The sequence below is a fragment of the Homarus americanus genome, unplaced genomic scaffold (assembly GCF_018991925.1).
Source record: "Homarus americanus isolate GMGI-L3 unplaced genomic scaffold, GMGI_Hamer_2.0 scaffold5434, whole genome shotgun sequence".
Taxonomy (NCBI): Eukaryota; Metazoa; Arthropoda; class Malacostraca; order Decapoda; family Nephropidae; genus Homarus; species Homarus americanus.
In genome coordinates, this window is record NW_024722814.1 from 530,240 (window position 1) to 551,890 (window position 21,651).

Consider the following 21,651-nt stretch of genomic DNA (forward strand, 5'->3'; position numbering starts at 1 on the left):
CGGGTTGTCTTTATCACCTTGATGATATATACCTTGACATTACCTTAATCAATTACGGAGGTTCAAGATAAAACACCAACAATAAAAGATTAATTATTTTGGTTACTTCTCTGGTTAGTCAAGTTTTCTGCCCTTAATAACTTTCTATAAGAATATCAAAGTCATCGGAACACACCTAACCTAACCTAACTAAAGTCATCTGCGCAACACATCTAACCGAACCTGACCTAACCTAACCCCCCATCTGGAAGCAAATTAGTCGAGGTCACAGGTCAACATATGAGGCGACAGGATCATAAAGCGTTTACGATCGATCAGGTTTCTCGTTATGGAGTCATTACCGAACTCGTAATGTTTGGAGAAAATTCAACAGTCACAGTAAGATTGGCTTAACAGTCTCTGGTGGCACCTACCTCACCGGTGTGGCTGTGACAGTTCGTAGCCTCTCATAACTTTTATCTAATTTGCAAGTCGTTCCAACCCAACCTCGGAGCCTCGATAACAATATTCGCCATGGATATTCTTTTTCTTTTATCTTATTTTTTCTTATTTCATCTTTTTTTCCTTTTCTTTTTGCTTTTTTTTTTACATGTTCCTTTTTTTTCTTTCTGTAATATTATCTGTGTTGACTTCACCTTTCCTTTCAAACAACACAATAATTGACTAAACAGCTTCAGCTACAACATTTCTTTTTTTTTCGAGGGGGAGAGAGATGGTGGGGCGGTCTCTATCGATGCATTCAATTCTAAGTTTCAATACACTGTCCTCCTCCGCCTCTCGTCTCTTACCTTCATCTCATGGTTCAGTTGATTTCAAATTCTCCCCCAGAAATCTAAATATAGTTTCCCCTTCAAGATGTTAATCCAGAGTCTAGTTTCAAGACGAGGACGACAATCAACGGGTCTCCTTGTTTCCACTAAAAGAGAGACTTCTTTAATCTCAAAACTAATAATTGAAATCAAGGATGAGGAAATATTAGAATTACCAAAAATATCCAGGTCGAGCAAGATTGTGGTGGAAGCCCTTGGTAATATTTTTTTTTTTACTCTCTCTTCTTATAAAACTCTTTAAAACTGTCTTAGTAATTTTATATTTAATCTTGAGTTAAATATATATAAGACTAACACAGGTGAATCAGGTGACCGTGGCCGAATCATCAAACACCATGAAAACAAATGACTCGTCTGTGATCGTCCGTGGTTGGTATTACACGTACAGTACCTCCCTGGCCACCCACCGCCCATCGAGACCTGTAGTGATTATAGTCTGCATCAGAGTAACCTGGAGCAACACATCGTATGGTACTAGACGTTTCTAATGCCTTTTGGTGGGTTCTGCATCGCCCTCTTATACCTCCGGGATTTTGTTTCTTTTATTTCATATTTCACCTCAGGCTGTGGTATATCTTACAGACCAGAATCAGCTCCGTCGTCTTCAGTCAACATTCTTCTAGTCTTCAGGCGCCCACACACACACACACACACACACACACACACACATGGAAGCTCTATATTTCGTATAAAAAAATACCCCGCCTAAGATATACGGACGGGGACCTGACCACCACACGCACATACGTTCTTGGTGTTCTTATAGTATATAATATCACCATTTTTTTTTTTTAAAGACTAAAGGAATATATTGTTTTGGGAAGCTGTACATACTGTTTTGTTTTTGTAAAGTTTTGCCTTCGTGGCAGCGAACAGAATCTGAAACATGTTTTGACTAGTATGAGTAAACAAAAATGGTCTCTCCTCTGTCTCTCTTCACAAACATTATATCGAGGAAAATATTTCATGCTCATACACAAATGGTATTTTTCTTCAGCACAGAAATAGATGCCGTTCCTCTAAACTAAGTTACTAATTACATAAGCAATGCGAGCCTTGTTAAATGTGCATAATTTTCAGCGAATTTCCTCCCGCCAGCAGGTGTGCACGCAATGCTAATTTACGTAAAGTGAGCAGCCTAGAGCTTGCCTCCAATCCTTTTTTTTTACAATATTTTGCATATTTTAGCCTTTTCTCGAGTGTGTGTTATTAAATCTCCGCAACACATTCTGATCTCACATAATAGCTGTATCTGTTTTATTTCTCTCTACTGAGCCTCTTTAACTTTCTCTTAGAGGCACTTCAAGTTTAGTCAAATATTATTTGTGTCTTCATCATTCATTTAATGACTTTGAGAGTATTCTGTCGCTCATACACAGTCATATATCACCCTAAAACTATGTAACAATTCAGTGTACTGATGTCACCCACCTACAATACGAGAAGTCTTGTTTAAATTACATATTTCCTGGGTTAGTCAGTAAGCCACATGTTATCTACGTGGTAAAATGGATTCTGCCCCCAGACAGCAGTAGAAAGACATTGACTCAGTAGGCTTGTCATCATACTCAGGGTGATAACATGCATTTATCCAAAACAGTTGGGATAAACATAACAACAATCCATCACTTACACATTAATTTTTACCATAGAGATTTATGTAAACATTATATAAACGAATAAATGAACATAATTAGGTCGTAACTAAATGTCAGGCTCATCACATGTTAAAAGTTATGAATATTGCAGGAGGTGGATCGTGTTTAAAAGCGATGACATTGTTGGTCATAATTTAAAGGCAGGCGTAATGGGTTTGTAATTAATATGTATGTAAAATTATCGTATATTTGTATAGATTAATTCGCAGTGTATTGATGTAATATACATGATTAAAAAGACATTTATGCTATCATACATTAACACACACTACTGTACTACTTTACTGCCAATCAGAATCGAGTATATGATGATATTACCTTCGTTGGTGAGCTCTGAAGGTTAGGTTAGGTTAGGTTAGGTTAGGTTAGGTTAGGTTAGGTTAGGTTAGTATAATGTGACTTCATTATTTTAGCTCAAAATAAAGTTTTTTTAATACTCTTAAATATTCAACGTATTTAGTTTATTGGTAAGATAAAATGCGTCATAGTTTCAGGTTGTATCACATAAATAAAAAATAAAAAATAAACAAAGACTGACAGTTTGTTAGTTGAGACGTTCACACACACGCACATAAACACACACACACACACACACACACACAAAGCTTTACCACTCAATAATTCACACAAATAGCAAATGGGTCACACCTGCCTCCCTCCACCAAACACCTTCAACCCTTTAGTTCACCCGACACATTATAGTGAGTCTCATAACCGATTACGTGACCATTTACCATGAAGAATAGTGTACCGCTATTTACCCAGCCCTAACACGCTGGCCTCTAGCCCACCCGAGGATCGATACTGAGTGATTCTTCTACTCAGTTCCGCTTGTTAGAATCATCACAGCAAATTGACAGATGAACCCCAGAATGTCTTTGTTGTGATTAATGTTCACTCCGGGAACTAATTGTGTGATTCACTGTTAAATTTCACAAGAGTATATTGAGGTGAAATATGAAGGAGAATTAGATATATTAAGGAATGGCTTCAAGCTGGTCTGTGGCTTGTAAGGGTATAATCATGTTTTGTGTGTGTGTGTGTGTGTGTGTGTGTGTGTGTGTGTGTGTGTGTGTGTGTGTGTGTGTGTGTGTGCGCCCAAGTCACCAGATGGAATTCACTTGGTACTGTAATCTGTCTCACTTGGCCCCGCCCAGCAATATGAAGTATTGCTTTATGATTGGATAATAATATATCAGTAACATCATTGGAAGCAAATATTAGCCAATTTACAGCATTTCATTAATTATTTATATCCCAACTGGCCAATCACAAACCAAAACGAAAGAAAGAAGTCGGGGCTATTTAATATTTCCATACTATACATAAAATTAAGACCCTATCCTCTATATAGTGTTACTGGCTCTACAAAAAACCAAGATAAATGAACGAAAATAATGTAAACACAGTCAGCTGGTTGGAGACAAGACATACACGTCACCATTACTGCTCGCGGTCACGATCAAACTTCAACCACAATTCACAAATATCAACCACAATTCACAAACGTCAATCACAAAGGAAAACTGGAGGTTAAACTGAGATGTAATTTTCCCAGGTAAAAATTATAATCAACGACTATTATTGTAGTTTTGTCCGTGTGTGTGTTAGGTACTGTATGATGTATCGACCAGCTCTAGTGTGGGGTCCAGTGGCCAGCGTCCGGGCCATTAATTCCTGGATGATCAACTTCTCGACTAAAAATAAACGAGTAAACTAAAATAAACAAAACTAAAATAAACAAGTAAACTAAAATAAACAACTAAAATAAACAACAAACTAAAAAATAAACAAAAAGTAAACTACAAATAAACAATTACAACTTAAATAAATAACAGTAAACTAAAATAAACAAAAGGTAAACTGCAAGTAAATTAACCAGATAAAACACACCTGTAAGCTCTAAATTCCTTCTGTGTTGAGTCGTGTTATCTATAGCTGGTGACCTTCAAGCACGCTTTCGAGAATTCCATAAAATATTTCGCGTCAGGATCCGTATAAAACAATAATATCACAATAAGAGAGAGAGAGAGAGAAAATGAAGAGAGAATGAATAAACTTCACCCTCAGGTTAACTCACTCCGTTACAGCCCCAAGAACTTCCCCCATCAAACTTCAAATACCCTGTAAAGGTTATCTCTTCACTCCCCCCCCCCACCCAAGGAGAAAAAAAAATGGGTAGTGTAAAGAACGATTTTTTAGGGGGTCCGCCATACTCCTGCTACTGAATACCAAAGCTGCATCACCCGACCCCAAGACAAATTAAAAGTAACTTGATTTTTTTTCTCGTATCAGATTTCTAAGACTGTTTTTGTTTTAAATATTGATAGAAATGTTGTGTGTGTGTGTGTGTGTGTGTGTGTGTGTGTGTGTGTGTGTGTGTGTGTGTGTGTGTGTGTCTCTCTCTCTCTCTCTCTCTCTCTCAAAACATCAGGGTACATTTGGTGGTGTCAAGGAAGCGCGCATTATTATTATTATTATTATTATTATTATTATTATTATTATTATTATTATTATTATTATTAACTAGAGTCCGAATTGGCAGGTAATATTTTATAAGGATTTTTTTCTAGTAATTTCTCTAGTTCCTAATTGCTGCTCCCTCCTCCTCATCTACCTGGTTAATATTAATTAATTATAGTCGTGCCCTCACCTTCCAGGAAACACCCACGTCATCATAAAAACAACTCCATCATAATCAAATAACTCGAAAGTATAACCAGGTCGTTCAAGAATACACATAGAGAGAAACTTTACACAATTCCAGTCTCCTCTGTTTGAGAATTATGGCACTGTCATATTAACAAATTTAGGTAGGGTGGCGGTACATACTTACAGACAGACTAGCACACGAGTTTTGGTCAGGTGTGAAGTAAATTGGTCTCCTGCATACGTCGCGGAGACCTACTAAAACATGATGACGCAGGTGTGTTCCTCAGAGCTAATGAAGGTAACGTCTCTTAACACTACACTATGTCTTGTGCCGCTCCACTTCTAGGTCGTATTCCACCGTCCACTTTACTCAATCCTTCAACCCTCCTGTGTAAGTTTAGCTTCTGTCTCTTATTCTTAAACACACACACACACACACACACACACACACACACCCCACCTGCTGTAATAACTAGCTGGCTCCAGTGAGTTATATAAGACAAGTATATCGATCGTTACCTCATTTACCGCTAGAGCGAGTGACAATAGCCGCGTCTAAGGCTGATCTTTACGTCACTGAGCTATGAATGAGGACAGGTGAACAGGTGAACAACTGCCTTAAATTTTATCTCATATGTAAGAAAGATAACGAAGTCATTAACTCATTCAAAAGACGTCAAGAAAAGGTGGGATTTTCCTTTCGTTTTGCGAGAATTCTGAGCAAGATGTATTGAGGAGGCGAGGTCAGATATCAAGCCATTACTCTCTGTTGGAAGCACCGGGAAGAGGAAGGATATCCGTACGGTGTTGGCTGGAGACTGATAAACTATGAGGTTGTTTTTTTATCTCACTCCTAAACTACACTTGAGAACATTAACACAGGATATACGCTTTGTTGTTGTTGATTTTGTTTTAAGATTGAGTATTCTTAATTTAATGGATCTGTGAAAAGAGATTTGCAAAACCTTTCTTAAAATTATAAGAGTTTAGAAGTTAAGGTTGAGTCTCTGTTCTACTCCTCTCGGCAAATTAGAAATAAGAAAACACGTTCCAGCCAGGAGAGATACCCGAACCTCAAACAAGAAGGACATTCCCTTGCGTCTTGTGACATGACCTAACCCCTGGATTCTTTCATATACCTGTATAAGAGAGAGAGAGAGAGAGAGAGAGAGAGAGAGAGAGGCGGACCGACCAGCAGCTAGCATTCTCACACACACGCGGGCAAATGGAACAGTATTGGGGTAGAGACTGGCTAATCCCCACCGATTATTCTAGCCCAGTGATCCCTGTACTGTACACATCCCGGGCTAAAACCAGATACCGAGTGTTTGTTTTCACAGATTAAGTCAAAGGCATTATTATCCTTGAGTAGAGAGTTAAGGCTCAATAGGATGATTAATACTCACACGAAAATAGTTCCTAAACATCTTCTCGTCAACGACCAGCACGTCTTTACCTCTTAAGATCTCTATAATATCTTACATGTTTAGATAAATCAATTGTGCAGCTTCCGTCAATTTGGACTAAAGTCACTGGAGAAAAAGTCTCTGTTCAGCTCTCGTATTGTAGTGTTACCCGGAATAATGACTCAGTAGTGCAGTTTATGTTGTCGGGACACAGAGACATCGATCCCTAGCTAAGTGATTTACTCCTGAGACTCACAAAATACATAATCCTGACGTTACAGTATTCAGGGATTCACCTGAACCTGAGGTGTTGCTCATTGCAGTAGCGTCTTGAATCAATACTCGAGATATGTTTCAACTTGAAATATTACACTTCAGGAGGAACCTCGAGCGAATACCTGGAAATATTTTATCCTTCTACTTTAACATTCATCCGATATTTGAAGGTTGACTCCAGCGATAGTTTGGTCACTTAAGAACTCAATGATTCTCGACTCACTAACACTCACAAAATTCAAAGAGACAATCACAGGCCATTGTTATCTACCATCCTCATGATGACCAAAATAAACCTCATAAACTTCACGACTAAAATAGCAAAATTATTACACAGATGATGAGCTGGGGAACGCACTCACGCTCTACACGGAATACTTAATTTTCTTAATGTTCACTCCTCCTCCTTCACTCCCTCCCTTCACCTCCCCCTTCACCACCCCCTTCACCACCCCTTTCACCTCCCCCTTCACCACCTTCACCTCCCCCTTCACCACCCCCTTCACCACCTCTTTCACCTCCCCCTTCACCCGCCCAAAAGAACGATACGTAACTGACTCGGGTTAGGAACATTGAACAGGTAAATTAACACGAGACGCCCATGCGGTATCCGTACGATACCGATGGATCATCCACGTGAGATACACAACATAACTACCTGAGGCATCAACCCGGTGTGAATTAGTCCTGATATTTACCTTTCCGGAAGAATTCTATTCTAATTCCACCTGAGTAGGACGAAGAGTGAAATAAAGGTTCCTATCCACAATGACGCGGCTCTAATTTCGCTCTAATTCCCGCCTAGAAATCACCGATAATACTTCCCTACACATCCAAATCCTCAGTTGGCCTTAACAAATGAGATTTTAACAGGATAACATTGTGGTAACGTCTTTAAACTGTCACCATGAGAGGTACACTGACTGCGCCAGAGCCCCAGTGCCGCACCTCACCAGGCTGTACAAACCTAATACCATCAACAGATTCCCTCGACGCCTTAACGCACTTAGTAAACAAAATATGTTCTTTAGTATCCAGCCCAATGTCCAACTGGGAGATCACATTAGTTTAAGAGTATTCGATATGTGACCCTCTAGCACACTATTACCACCATTACTACCACCAACACCACCACTACCACCGCTACTACCTCCGCCACTACCATTACTTACACCACCACCACCTCCACTACCATTACCACTAATACCACCACTACCCCACAGCTACTACTACCACCACCATTACCCCCGCCTCCAATACTACTGCCACCAACACCCACACACCATGCTGAAACTTTATACTTTAATTCCCATATCACGGGTAAGGGATTAACATGAAGTACTTTGACTCTCACTCTCTCCCCTTATCTAGAGAGAGAGAGAGACATTTCCCTCTAGTCACTGTGAAAACTCGTAGTTGAAGATAAAGCTCCTGTCGTTCTGTAGCAACTATAGAGACGTGAAGGCTGCAGAATGTGGTATCGTAGTAACACACAGTTGAGGGGCGTATCTCAAGCGGTCTTTATTGTTATGCTTTAAAGTCAACATAGTTCTTCATAATATACCGGATTCGTCTCTCTCTCTCTCTCTCTCTCTCTCTCTCTCTCTCTCTCTCTCTCTCTCCTTCGTCTTTTCCCCTTGCCACTCACTTACTAGTCTCCATTTTCCCTTTCCTTTTCCTTTCATTTTCTTTCATTTTCCCCTTCGTTCCCAGTCGTCCTCCCCTCTCATCACCCTTCTTTTTCTTCCTCCCCTCTACCGCTCCTTGTCCCTCCTATCTCCCCTTCCTCTCCCTCTCTATCTCCCCTTCCTCTCCCTCTCTATCTCCCTCTTCCCTGCCTACTCCCCTCCCACAGGCGGGTCATCAGTGGTCAGTGGAGCGGTATGTCAAAATGAAGATAACACCAGCATGGGGAGGAGCGATGTGGCCCCCCTGTACGCGACCCAATGCTGTCCCCTAGTGGTGCCTGTGAGAGCCTTGGTGTTCCTGTCAATGACTGTAAGAGCTCAGGTGTTTCTAATGTGTGATGATCTCAGGTGTGACCTCATCACTCATCAAAACACCTGCGGGTATACCTGGGTACACTTAGAGGTGTTAGTCCATGTTACACTTTATTAGAATCATTATTAATCCCTCCTGACACACCTCACTTCTTATGAGACGCTGGTATATATATATATAGACATTCCCCTTATAGCGCTCTAGAGAGTTTCAGAAGAAGTTTTATAAGACGACGGTATAAAATGGTACTGGACTAATATTTGGGGTTAGTTCAGCCAATGTTTTGTTATTTAAAGAAAAAAGATAATGACACGTAAATTCTGATGACACCTCTCGACCCCTTCCTACAACCCTCCCCCTTTTCCTCCTACCCCTAATCTTACCCTTCCTCCTCTTGCCCTCCTCCTACCCCCTCTTTCCCCTACTCCCTCTTCCTCCTACCCCCTTATCCCCCTCCTCCTCCTCCTCCTTCTTGCCTCTCGTTGGAGTTTAAATTTGATAATGTAAATTTTCTCTCGGTCTCGTCAAGTTATGGTACAGTATGCATCGCGCCCTTGCAGGTGTTCACGTTTCCTAACACCTCACTACCACCGCTGACAAATTTTTGCTTTCATTCATCCATCCATTCATCCTTCATTCATTCATTCATCCATCCATCCATCCATCCATTCACTACAATCATCACAATCCATCGTTAATTTTGCTACAAGAATCAAACTTTATTTTTCTCATTCTTCTCTGACCATCGTATTACACCTTTACTTCGTCGCCTGTTGTAATAACCAGCTGCCCCCTGTGTGCTATATAAGACAAGCATATCGACCCTCATCCTCATTCTTGTCTCATTTACCACTAGAGTAACATGAACCGCGTCCCCTCCAAGGTTGACCTAATGACCTTTTACTCACTAATGTATGAGTGAGGTCAGGTGAACACTAAACATAACATTTACCTGAGTAAGAACCAACGAACTCATTAACTCGTTCTAAAGATTGCGAGATGGGAAGATAGTTCAAGGTGTTTGTTCGTTTGTTTGACGGTAACCAAAGAGACGAGAAGGTAAGGAAACAGTGGACAGACATAAGGTAATTAGTCTCTATTGGCATCCTCGTGAAGGTAAAAGATGCCCAGGTGTCGTTCCCTTGAGGTTGATCTTCATTATAAGTAACTTCTCCAAACTGTTGATATTACTGGTCGAGAACAATGAGTCATGGCCTTGTGTTGACTTCTGTAGCAGGGACACCAGACTGTTTATCATTCTTGAAATAACATGAATGGTTAAACGAAAGTCTCTTTTCAAAGTTAATATAGCAAATATTATACTTCCGGTGCCTGGTGTTCTCTTTCAAGACATGGATACGAGAGGTATGTGTGTGTGTGTTAGCAGAGGCTACAGTGCTGTGTGTTCCTGTACCAAGACCTCACCACCACGCGTCAGGGAATAGCTTCAGACACTGGTGGGTCAGCAGAGGTGGAGGGGAAGGTCAGCCATTTAGCAACAAATAAATTATTCGCCTAAGTGATCCATACACTCTCGAGGGTCTAGTTCATGACATATCACAACTACTTCAGGGTTCCATACACAGGATGAGGCCAAGTTACTGACTTTTTCATGATAATCTCACACGAATATAAAGACTGGATCCGTCATAACATCCTAAACCTGTAAACTTTTTAAATGTTGATGTTTAGTTATGGACGATCTTAGAGAACGAGCTTCCAGACATTGATTTTGAAGGACTGTAAATACATTATGTTGCTGCACCAGATGTATTTCTCTTCATTTTTAATAGTTGTTATCTTTCGTATGATATCAATTGAGTTTGTGCCTCAAGACCTCAGCTGTTGACGCCCAGGAATATATACAAAGAACAACAACAACAAGACCTCTTCACCTCCTCCGAGATCCACAAATGCGTGATCAGTCTTCCCGGCGACTTATCCGATAATTGAGTATTAACTCCGGCAGTGAGGATCAGGCCACTGATATCAGAATCCAATACTTCTCAGCCAGCCACCGCTTCCAGGGTTCAAGAAGGCGAAACCAAAACACATCAGCTACCGGAGCCATGGAGACCAAGTCGTGCCCTTAACTATCTCGACCAGAGGAGAAAGTGTTTTACAAAGATGCCCTGAGGAGCACAGACTCTACATTTCCTTAAAGTTCAGTCCTTCTCCTTCACCCCTTCCCCCCCGGAAAAAAATACCTAACTTATAAACTGCCTCAACCTCGAGGTTCTATACAGTAACACAGGTATGGGACCGCATTACGCTAGTGTGTTGGCGAGGCGATCATCTCCGTTACCTTGGCTCTTCAACATCACACAGTAGACTGAACTCCGTAACTTCAAGAGAAACCAAGCCTGTGTCAATTAGTTTACCCGCGGTTTACCTTCCCGGATAACTTAGTATCATTACACCTGGGGGAGGTGAGGGCGCGAGGTGAGGGCGCGAGGTCGACTTCCTGGCCCATGAGGACGCTGCCTCGATCTTGTTCCAGCATCACCTTCCTCAACCTCGTAATCTTCTCCACTTCCCATTCTTTCTCATGATCCCTCCCATCCTCGTCCGTCTTTTTTCCCCTCTCCCCACCTTCATTCCCTTTCCCCACCTTTCCCAGTCGTCCTCCCCTCTCATCACCCTTCATTTTTCTTCCTCCCCTCTACCATTCCTTGTCCTTCCTATCTCCCCTTCCTCTCCCTATCTATATCCCCTTCCTCTCTCTATCTATATCCCCTTCCTCTCCCTCTCCATCTCCCCTTCCTCTCCCTCTCTATCTCCCCCTTCCCTGCCTACTCCCCTCCCACAGGCGGGTCATCAGTGGTCAGTGGAGCGGTATGTCAAAATGAAGATAACACCAGCATGGGGAGGAGCGATGTGGCCCCCCTGTACGCGACCCAATGCTGTCCCCTAGTGGTGCCTGTGAGAGCCTTGGTGTTCCTGACAGTAGCTGTAAGAACCCTGAAGCTCCCAGCAGTGACTGCGAGTGAAGGTCTCATTATTTCACATTAGTATTTACAAAGCTGTGTTCTTGGTATGTATTCCGTGCATCTCTTATCATTAATATTCCAAACTATTCATCATACACAAGTCACATCGCTAGAAAGTTCTCATATCAGAGAGTGTCTTGGTGGGTGAAAAAGGCGCGTGGGACGAGGGAGAGATGTGGTGGCTGTGGATTTTACCCCGAGAATGAATATGATGATCGTTCATTCATAACAATAATGTCATATTTCTCTCTTAAGTTGATAAATGCGGACGTGTGTGTGTGTGTGTGTGTGTGTGTGTGTGTGTGTGTGTGTGTGTGTAATAATAATAATAATAATAATAATAATAATAATAATTAACGGTTTATTGAAAAAGTTCTGCGGCCCGAAGGCTGAAAATATACATTGGACAAAAATGATTTATTACATACGAAGACATGGGGTGGGTGGGTCGTTTAACAAAAGCTTTCATTACTGAAATAAGAATGAACATGAATTGAACATACAAATTATTATAGTTTACACTTGATGGCCCGGGGCTGGGCTGGTCATGGAGACACCAGGTGGTGAGGTGTTCATGTGATGCAGTAACTCGTCCTCGGGTGTTGATATGAAGGACATCATATGGTCATGGGGACACCGGGTGGTGTGGGGTGGTGTTACAGTACCTCGCCCTGCTGGATGGTGTTGTGTTATCTCGTAGTCAGGTGTGAAGCCGACCCACTGTTGTTCCCACGGTGGACTGATTAGCACCTCCTGGTCAGAAGATGGCGGTTAGTTCCCAGGGGTGCTTATCTCACTGGTGGGTCGCGGCTTTCACTGGTACCGTCTAGTGCTGAATTCACTGACTTAAACACTGTTCAACACTGGTCCCACTTCTTTCCGAAATGAAATTGTCACTTTTGATTATGTTGATATCTCGGTGATGAGGATGGGTCGGGGAGAGGGACTTGGGGAATGGGCCGAACATTGGCCAAGGGGGACAGCTGCTCAGCAGAAGCAGCGCCTGAATAGGTCTCGACCCGACGGTGGTCAAGGATGTAGTGTGTGTGTGTGTGTGTGTGTGTGTGTGTGTGTGCAGTCATATAGGAGGAATGTTCAATAACTAGGAAGACTCCCCATAGAAAAAATTAAATAAAAATAAGCTGGAGAAGACAATTGAGAATCTGCCTTAGCTTACATCTCTGAGTTACGCGCCTCGTTCACTTGTTCACATGAGCACGGTAAGCATTTATGAAAGTGGTATTGCTTCCCCCATCATGGACTTGCGAATGTAACACAATACGGCTGTCAAATGTTTCTGGTGTCCCAATAAACTACAACAGAAATTCTCTCTATGATCCAAGTTCAAGTTAAACCAATGTCTCGAGTCAGAGTTTTTTTTGGCGGGGTACAAATTATTTTCTTCCGGTTACGAAGAATTTGAAGATGAGAGAAGAGATAAAAGACTTCAAACATCGCCGAGATTACAGCTCAGACTGAAATGAAAATACTTGAGGATTGTCATCAAACAGTCTGAAACATCGCTGAAGGCTTAAGGATCGTCGGGAGACCGGCTCATGCTACAACTCATGACAACTGAAGGCTTATAACTCGTTGTAGCTCGTTGGGTTCTACAAATATTATTGGATGAACATAAAGGAACCTTGTGTGTCTTTGTCAACAATAGAAACAGCAACTTCCTGGGAACTACTCTATCTGATTCGTGTGGTGACCAATGACGAGTCGTAACATCACCTCTACCACCAAGAAACAAATCTCTTAAGTTTTTATAGGCTATACACTGGGAGCTCACGTTTTAGATGATAAAAAAAAATTCCACAGAAGGTGAAAAGAGGATGCCTCTCATCTTTCAAAGAATCATGACCATTGTGTACCAAGCAGAAAGACTGTTACCGAAAATTACTATTCTCAAGTGCTGAAATATTAAATGAGGTGAAAACTACATAAAAACACCCATAATTCACTAACGATGGATGGATGGATGCTACATTTAGTCAACGTGCCTCTACAGACTAATCCTATCAACCAAATAAGAAACATTGACGAGATAAAAACATACCATTCTCACATGATTTGCTTTCTGTGACGTTTTCCTATTTCTTGAAGCCAAAATAGTTCTTTGAGATGATCAAGGCATTATCAGAGCGAGGGTCTACCAGTGTTTCAAGACCGGGTCAAGTAATGGGGGGGGTGAAGGAATGTACAGTAAATATAAAGCCACATTTTCCTTCTATACCATCAGTCGCATTACTTATTGAACACTCCCTTATAGAACACACACACACACACACACACACACACACACACACACACACACACACACCATGCATCGTAAAACGTTCTTCCCACATCAAATATAGTCATAATAAATTCGTAGTACTTTATATTTATGAAGTGATTAAAAAAGTCATTACCTCCATGCTGAAAGACAATAATTGTTAATTGAAAACAGTTAAATTAAAATATTCCACCACTGAAGAAATGGCGCAAAGTTGGGTATTTTTGTAGTAATTAAAGACATCGTTATCAGTCCTCCATCGCTTAAGAATAAACGGTGATACTCGCAAATGTACAGCAGATACGAATGTTACTGAATGACTTCATAATTCGCTATCTCTAGAAAAATAAAGAAAATATCAGTGTTACTTGAGGGACAATATTGAATACTTGAAATGTCATAATATTCTTATCTTGAAAACTTCCCGACAAAATTATTCCCTCCTGGATGAAAACTTAACGTAAACATGACATTTGTTTCTTTCGGCTGTTCTCTGCTAACCAGCCAGCACCTCAAACACCAACAAAAACAATGGAAGAATGGCGTGAGAGTAGTGAGTCAACTCCTCAGAGACGGACTTATACCCTCTACCAGCCTTCAGAATCCATAACACTATTGAATCTATATAAAGTAGTGAATTAACCAAAACACAACACATATCTCTTTCTTCTGGGGACAACTGGCACACTCCACATAGCTCATGCTCGATAGATTACAAGTTACACTCACTTACACACTATAATAACAGGAACACGAGAAGGTAATAGTCTCTTGAAGCCATAAGTACCATTTAAGTGCGTTTATGCACACTTTAAGGTTAACGCACCTCTTTTATGATATTCAAAACTCGTAAAAATTACTCTGTATGGATTGCATACTTTGAAGCGTTATTCAGTAAATTTCAGTCTTTGATATCTTGTACCATGTTAAGATTCAGTTAACTTTCTTCACTATGGTCTTACGAGATCAATTAACAACGTACCTTTCCTCACTGTAGTCTTACGAGGTCAACTAACAACGTACCTTTCCTCACTATAGTCTTACGAGGTCAACTAACAACGTACCTTTCCTCGCTCCACCTGTTCTTGTTATCCCCAACAATAAAATAATAGTAATAATAATAATAATAATAATAATATTGTTATTATTATTATTGTTATTATTATTATTATTATTATTATTATTATTATTATTATTATTATTATTAAATTCTAAACCCTAAACATTAATATTCAGTTCATTTCCCTCTCATGTTCTCCCATTCACCGCAACAACTAAACAGCAGACGTCATAAAGTTAGTCTTCCCACACACAGTAACCGTACAGCAGTCTTCATCAAATTAGTCCACACAAACAACAGACATCGTAAACTTAAGACCTCACACTCACAGAAGGCACATAAGCAGTGGCACAAAAAGCACACAGCAGACGCACAGCAGACACACAGCAGACACACAGCCGGCAGACAACAGACACACAGCAATCACGCAACAAACACTCAACAGGCACACAGCAAGCAAACACACAGCAAACGCACAGCAGGCACACACACATACAGCAAGCACATAGCAGACGTCATAAAGTTTATACCGTACCTGCCGCTCCCCAGCTAGTCTCTCCCAGGAGCGGTTGTGACTCATTCATCCCGCTCTAGTATGCTGCCGCGCCTCTCCTCCCGGCTAGACGCGATATTACACGCAGTAATTAGCCAAATTTAAAGTCAAGTCTGCAGGTATTTTCAGTGAAGGTATAATCTTTAGAAAATCCCTCTAAGAAATGTATGTGTATTGTATATTCCTTGGGCGTTATACATACATACATACATACATACATGCATATCACATGTACAATTATATACACACGCAAATGTATGAACAAAGATATCTAAGTATGTGGCTCAACATTCATAAATCATTATAAAATAAGTGAATGATGTTGACGAATGTTGTGAATAAGAATGTTGACCAGACGGAGGTAATGAAAGCTTAACCCGCTGAGTCTCCTCCATTTTTTTCTGTTATCGATGTGCTTTTGTATTTTTGTTCTCGACTCAATGTTAATTTTTTTCTAAACTCAATGTTAAATTTCTTCCTTAAATCACAGTTAACTTTCATTTTTATAACTAAATATAACATCATAAAGCGACTAACGGTACAGTACAAGGCTACTAACGTTACAGTATAAGGCTACTAACGGTACAGTATAAGGCTTGTAACAGTGCAGTACAAGGCTACTAACGTTACAGTATAAGGCTACTAACGGTACAGTATAAGGCTTGTAACAGTGCAGTACAAGGCTACTAACGGTACAGTATAAGTTGTACCTCTGTGTCTGAGTACCGAGTATTTATCCATATCACCACCGTAACGATCAGGCAGATTTAACATCATCAGTAATTCATCTCACTAACTATCCGGTAAACTGTTTAAGGTGACCAGTCCGGCAGCATCACTAATTAATAATGTTAAGGTGCGTCAGTGTTAATATCCAGGTAAGGTAACAGAGGTGGAGTCTCATAGTTCACACTCTTTAACACCGTCTTGTTCTACCTTATCCTCACGCCTCTTAAACTCGGCCCACGACACATATTCTTTCCCCTAAAACCTGCCAATACCGTCAGGGAAGGTGAGCTAAGTTATCACACTGGTGCGCGATGTACGAGCAGAGGTGAAGCAGAAGTGGTATTGTGAATTGTTTTTTGGTGCGGCGGGAAATATTTTTATTGGCGGGGCACTTGTGAGAGGCTGGGTCAGGCGAGAGAGGGGAGGTACACACTCTCACTACACAAGTTAGCCAACACGATACACGATGATGTATGTACACTTTGAGAAACAGTGACGTGGTGAATAATAAAAACAAGCAAAAAAATATCGTGTTTTGTTACCGAAGGCAATAGTGTTATGGTTTTGGGCCGGTGAACAGTTGGGCGGCATACATAATTCATGAATACAAACACACTCCTGTTTTTCATCACTAGTTACTCTCCAATCATTAATCGCTTGACAGATAAACTTGTTTTTTTTATTACTAACTGTTTTTAATATACATTTGAGAGGGATATTACCTTGATAAACTGTTAACTGGGATGAAATAACTGCATACGAATTAGAAAGTCTGATTAAACAACAGGTCCTTCGTCACGGTGAAGCGGCGTCATCAACCTGGCCAGTCTGTAGTCACTGTACAGACTGTTGATGTAGGCTCACTTGTCACTTCTCGGTGCCTCCCTGACTGTACATTTATACAAGAAATGTGAAAGCAAAGCATCTCTTGTTAACACTAACACTGGACTGGCTCTTCTTAACACTAGCACTGTGCTGGCTCTTTTCAACGCTAGCACTGGACTGGCTCTTGTTAGCACTAGCACTGGACTGGCTCTTCTTAACACTAGCACTGGACTGGCTCTTGTTAGCACTAGCACTGGACTGGCTCTTGTTAGCACTAGCAATGGACTGGCTCTTGTTAACACTAACACTGGACTGGCTCTTCTTAACACTAGCACTGTGCTGGCTCTTCTTAACACTAGCACTGTGCTGGCTCTTGTCAACACTAGCACTGGACTGGCTCTTGTTAGCACTAGCACTGGACTGTCTCTTGCCAACACTAGCACTGGGCTGGCTCTTCTTAACACTAGCACTGGACTGTCTCTTGTTAACACTAGCACTGGGCTGGCTCTTGTTAACACTAGCACTGGATTGGCTCTTGCCGACACTAGCACTGGGCTGGCTCTTCTTAACACTAGCACTGTGCTGGCTCTTCAACACTAGCACTGGGCTGGCTCTTTCAACACTAGCACTGGACTGGCTCTTGTCAAGCACTAGCACTGGACTGGTGCACTTTGGCACTGGACTGGTTCTTGTCAACACTAGCACTGGACTGGCTCTTGTCAACACTAGCACTGGACTGGCTCTTGTCAACACTAGCACTGGGCTGGCTCTTGTTAACACTAGCATCTGGACTGGCTCTTGTCAACACTAGCACTGGACAAGCTCTTGTCAACACTAGCACTGGGCTGGCTCTTGTCAACACTAGCACTGGACTGGCTCTTGTCAACACTAGCACTGGACTGGCTCTTGTCAACACTCTGGGCTGGACTGACTCTCTCTAGTGTAAAATATATTCTACTGGATATCGACTCCACATTTATCACTGCTCCAGTACTGTCCAGTCCCCGCTGCACTTAACACACGTCCATCGTCTACCTCCCGAATCTACAGTAAATTACACGTTAAATCTACTTCTACCTGGATGATGGCAGCCTTTAAGTGACATTATTTACATATTTTGTATATGTTAATTTAGGTTAGGATAGGTTAGGTTAGATTATGTTAGGTTAGGTTAGATTAGGTTAGGTTAGGTCAGGTCAGGTCAGGTTAGGTTAGCTTACTTAGTTTATATCACATGGTAACACCTGTTCAAATATCAACATTCTGAGACTCTGGGCGGTTAGTGTTAGATACAAGTCATCCCCACACACACACACACACATTGGCTTCCTGGTACTGTGCTGTAAATATTCATACAATCTCTATTTTAAAAGGGGATTTGCGCGTTTAATATTTACAAGCCAGGAATATTTACGTGAATTAAACACTTACTCAAAATTACTTGTGCCTCCCCAGTGGTTTTTGTATGTTTAAATTAAGTTAAGTTAGTTAAGGTTACAATATATAATTAATAAAATGATGTTGTTTAATATATATGAAGGTAAAGTTTGTCTTAATATTCTTCACGGACAAGAGTGTTTTATATCTGTACTTGTGGTCATGAAGGTTGAATATATTAGCGGGTTTATTGGTGCTATATGGCAACTATGTCACCTGGCAACACCTCCAACTATGTCACCTGGCAACACCTCCAACTATGTCACCTGGCAACACCTCCAACTATGTCACCTGGCAACACCTCCAACTATGTCACCTGGCAACACCTCCAACTATGTCACCTGGCAACACCTCCAACTATGTCACCTGGCAACATCTCCAACTATGTCACCTGGCAACACCTCCAACTATGTCACCTGGCAACACCTCCAACTATGTAACCTGGCAACACCTCCAACCATGTCATCAATATCAGCTTGACACACGGGTCAGCTACTCAACATTTCACAGATTATCTCACTTAACCTGGTTAGCTGTTTACATATGCAAATTAGCCTTATTATCGTCAGCTCTCGCGAAACACTCCCTCTTGGGTACAGATATTCCCTGAGACCAACTCGAGTTTGTGACTTAACTCACGTACATTCACATAAGCTTATCACTTGTGTTTCTTAATTAACAAACACCAAAAAATATATAAAAAAAACACTAATATCAATAGAGTAATGAACACCACATACTAATTAATAAGTTGTAATAAAAAAAAAGATATTCATACATACATACTTGCTCTAACATAATAATACAAATTCTTTCATTTGTACCTGTATGTCCTAAAAATATGTATAATCAACATCATTAGCTAATAAACCATATACACATTACTAATTTATTAACAATGCATAACACTTAAAACACTTTGATTCTTACAAACAATATGAAGTTTTAATACCGAGAGAGACGTAATGCATCATAACAATCTGATGATATAACTTTTTTAATGTTTGTTTACTAAAAAAAAAAAAGTAACCTGAATATCAAGTAATAAAACTTTTTATCACTAACTTCTACCTGGTGCCAAAAAGTATAAAAATATTACAAAGACTTACATATATTCGGTTGATATTAAGTAAAATCCAAACAAGAGTTAATATGAATCACTTATGTGTATAAAAACTGTAGGAACACACGACACTAGGGGGCGGGGGGGGGTCGGTCACCACCACACACACACAGTCCTCACTCAACCGCGACTCAACACCAACTGACTCGAGGTGCGACTCACAACCCACACAAGGAGCTGCCCCCACCTACCCTTGCTAGCCACCGCCCCCCTCCCTACCTCTTCTATGTGTGTGTGTGTGTATAGTGTATGTGTTGTGGGTGTATGGGTGTGTGGGGGAGCGGGTCTTTTGGCTTTCATACATGCTACACGCACGCACACACACATGCACGTGTGTAGGAGAATCGATGTGTGGATTTCAGTGTACGTTTTGTGTCTGCTTCAGCATATATGTATGTATGTATGTATGTATGTATGTATGTATGTATGTCCTCATTAAGGTGTGGTTTTGAATGTGTGAATTACAGAGTCTTTGTACATTCTTATTTGTGGTTAAGTATGTGTATGGATGAGTGTGTGAGTATGAGTGAGTGTGTGGGTATGAGTGAGTGTGTGGGTATGAGTGAGTGTGTGGGTATGAGTGAGTATGTGAGCAAGAATTGTGAACTATCATATGAGAACAAATATTATCGTATTATCAAACACCTAACATCCTGTAGTCACGTGTGGTGAGTACCGTAGAGGTGGTTGTTGTACGAGGTCTTCATTTGTTGTGGCCCCCGTGACCTGTGCAGCGCGGGACTGTCTCAGAGAAGTGTGTGATCTCATAGCAATTTACTACTGATTTCTTCTTTTGTAGTTGGGTTATTCTGAAGAAAACTTAATTAGTATACATATCATTAACAACATCTTATAAGAACCAAAAGCACCTCCTACCTCGACATTATCTAGGTCAGGCTGTGAACTTTTCGACGTACCCTCGTATTCTCGGCCTTGTGTCTGGGCAGAACACACTTATAGCCAGAGAGCCGTCCACTGTTCCGGGCGACAATGGCATAAACTTGTGGAAATTGCTGCAGTTGTTGGAGACATCGCTTGACATTCCCTCCTGACCCTGGCCTACAGTAGCTGTGTGAGTCAGCATGGACGGGAGAGTAGCTTTCGGGAAGGGAGAGAGGGTAGGAGTAGAATACAGGAGACTGAAAACAGGGTTGGGGAGGTGGAGTGCACTAGGAAAGAGAGGGAGAGTAGAAAGAATTGGTCTGGGGTAGAAAGAGGGGGAGGAAAAGAGTAAAGGTAAAGAAGACAGGAATTTGTAAAGGGGGAAGGGAAACGGAATAATAGTCGAAGAAGATAACACAGAGGGAGGGGGAGAAAAATCCTGAGCAAAACAGAAGAGAAGGGGGCGAGAGAGAGGAGGATGAGTAGCGTTCCCAATCTGGTACCAGCTAGGTTAAGCAGTCAGCACAAGGGCGGTGTAATGTAAACACTCGTGATGGTTATTCCCAAAATTCATTAAAGCTCGAGCTAGTCTGGGCCAAATACCTGAGTGTAAAGTTAATTAAGGAGCGCCGGTCACGGGGCAATTTTAATTTGTGTTGTTTCAGCTGCATGATGAAGTAATCCTGAAAGCCGTCGTGTTTGTTGGTGTTAGCGATGCAGATTCTGAGTCTGTGGTGTTGTGGGGGCTGCAGAGTTGTTGATCCTGGGTAGATATTGAGTATGGATTAATGAGTGTGTGAGTGATGATCGTAGGGCAGATTGATGCAAGAAAAACACATGTTTACTAGAATCGCTGATCGTGAAGACCTCCGTCAGAACCTGGACGTAAAGAATGAGGAGGGCGATAAGAGGATAAGAGACGGGTATTCGCGGTGGGAGGGAGGGAGCGGA

At 41.2% G+C, this 21,651-nt stretch overlaps 2 protein-coding genes across 2 annotated transcripts in view; both read right to left on the bottom strand.

Annotated features, from left to right (window-relative positions):
• The window catches only part of LOC121863150 (nephrin-like), a 171,171-nt gene extending 151,228 nt beyond the window's left edge, over positions 1-19,943 (bottom strand). Inside the window, exon 1 of the mRNA XM_042361640.1 lies at positions 19,805-19,943. The gene's annotated coding sequence lies outside the window, so the exon portion shown is untranslated. The remainder of the gene's footprint in view (positions 1-19,804) is intronic.
• On the bottom strand, positions 17,331-18,044 carry LOC121863144 (putative uncharacterized protein ENSP00000383309). Its single transcript, XM_042361633.1, has one exon. The coding sequence runs from the start codon at positions 18,042-18,044 to the stop codon at positions 17,331-17,333; it is 714 nt and encodes a 237-aa protein (XP_042217567.1).
• Positions 19,944-21,651: the final 1,708 nt, after the last annotated feature.

What these genes read in the sequence shown, in the direction of transcription:
- LOC121863144 (XM_042361633.1), bottom strand. Translation starts at nt 18,044, where the DNA reads ATGCTAGTGTTAACAAGAGCCAGCCCAGTGCTAGTGTTGACAAGAGCC.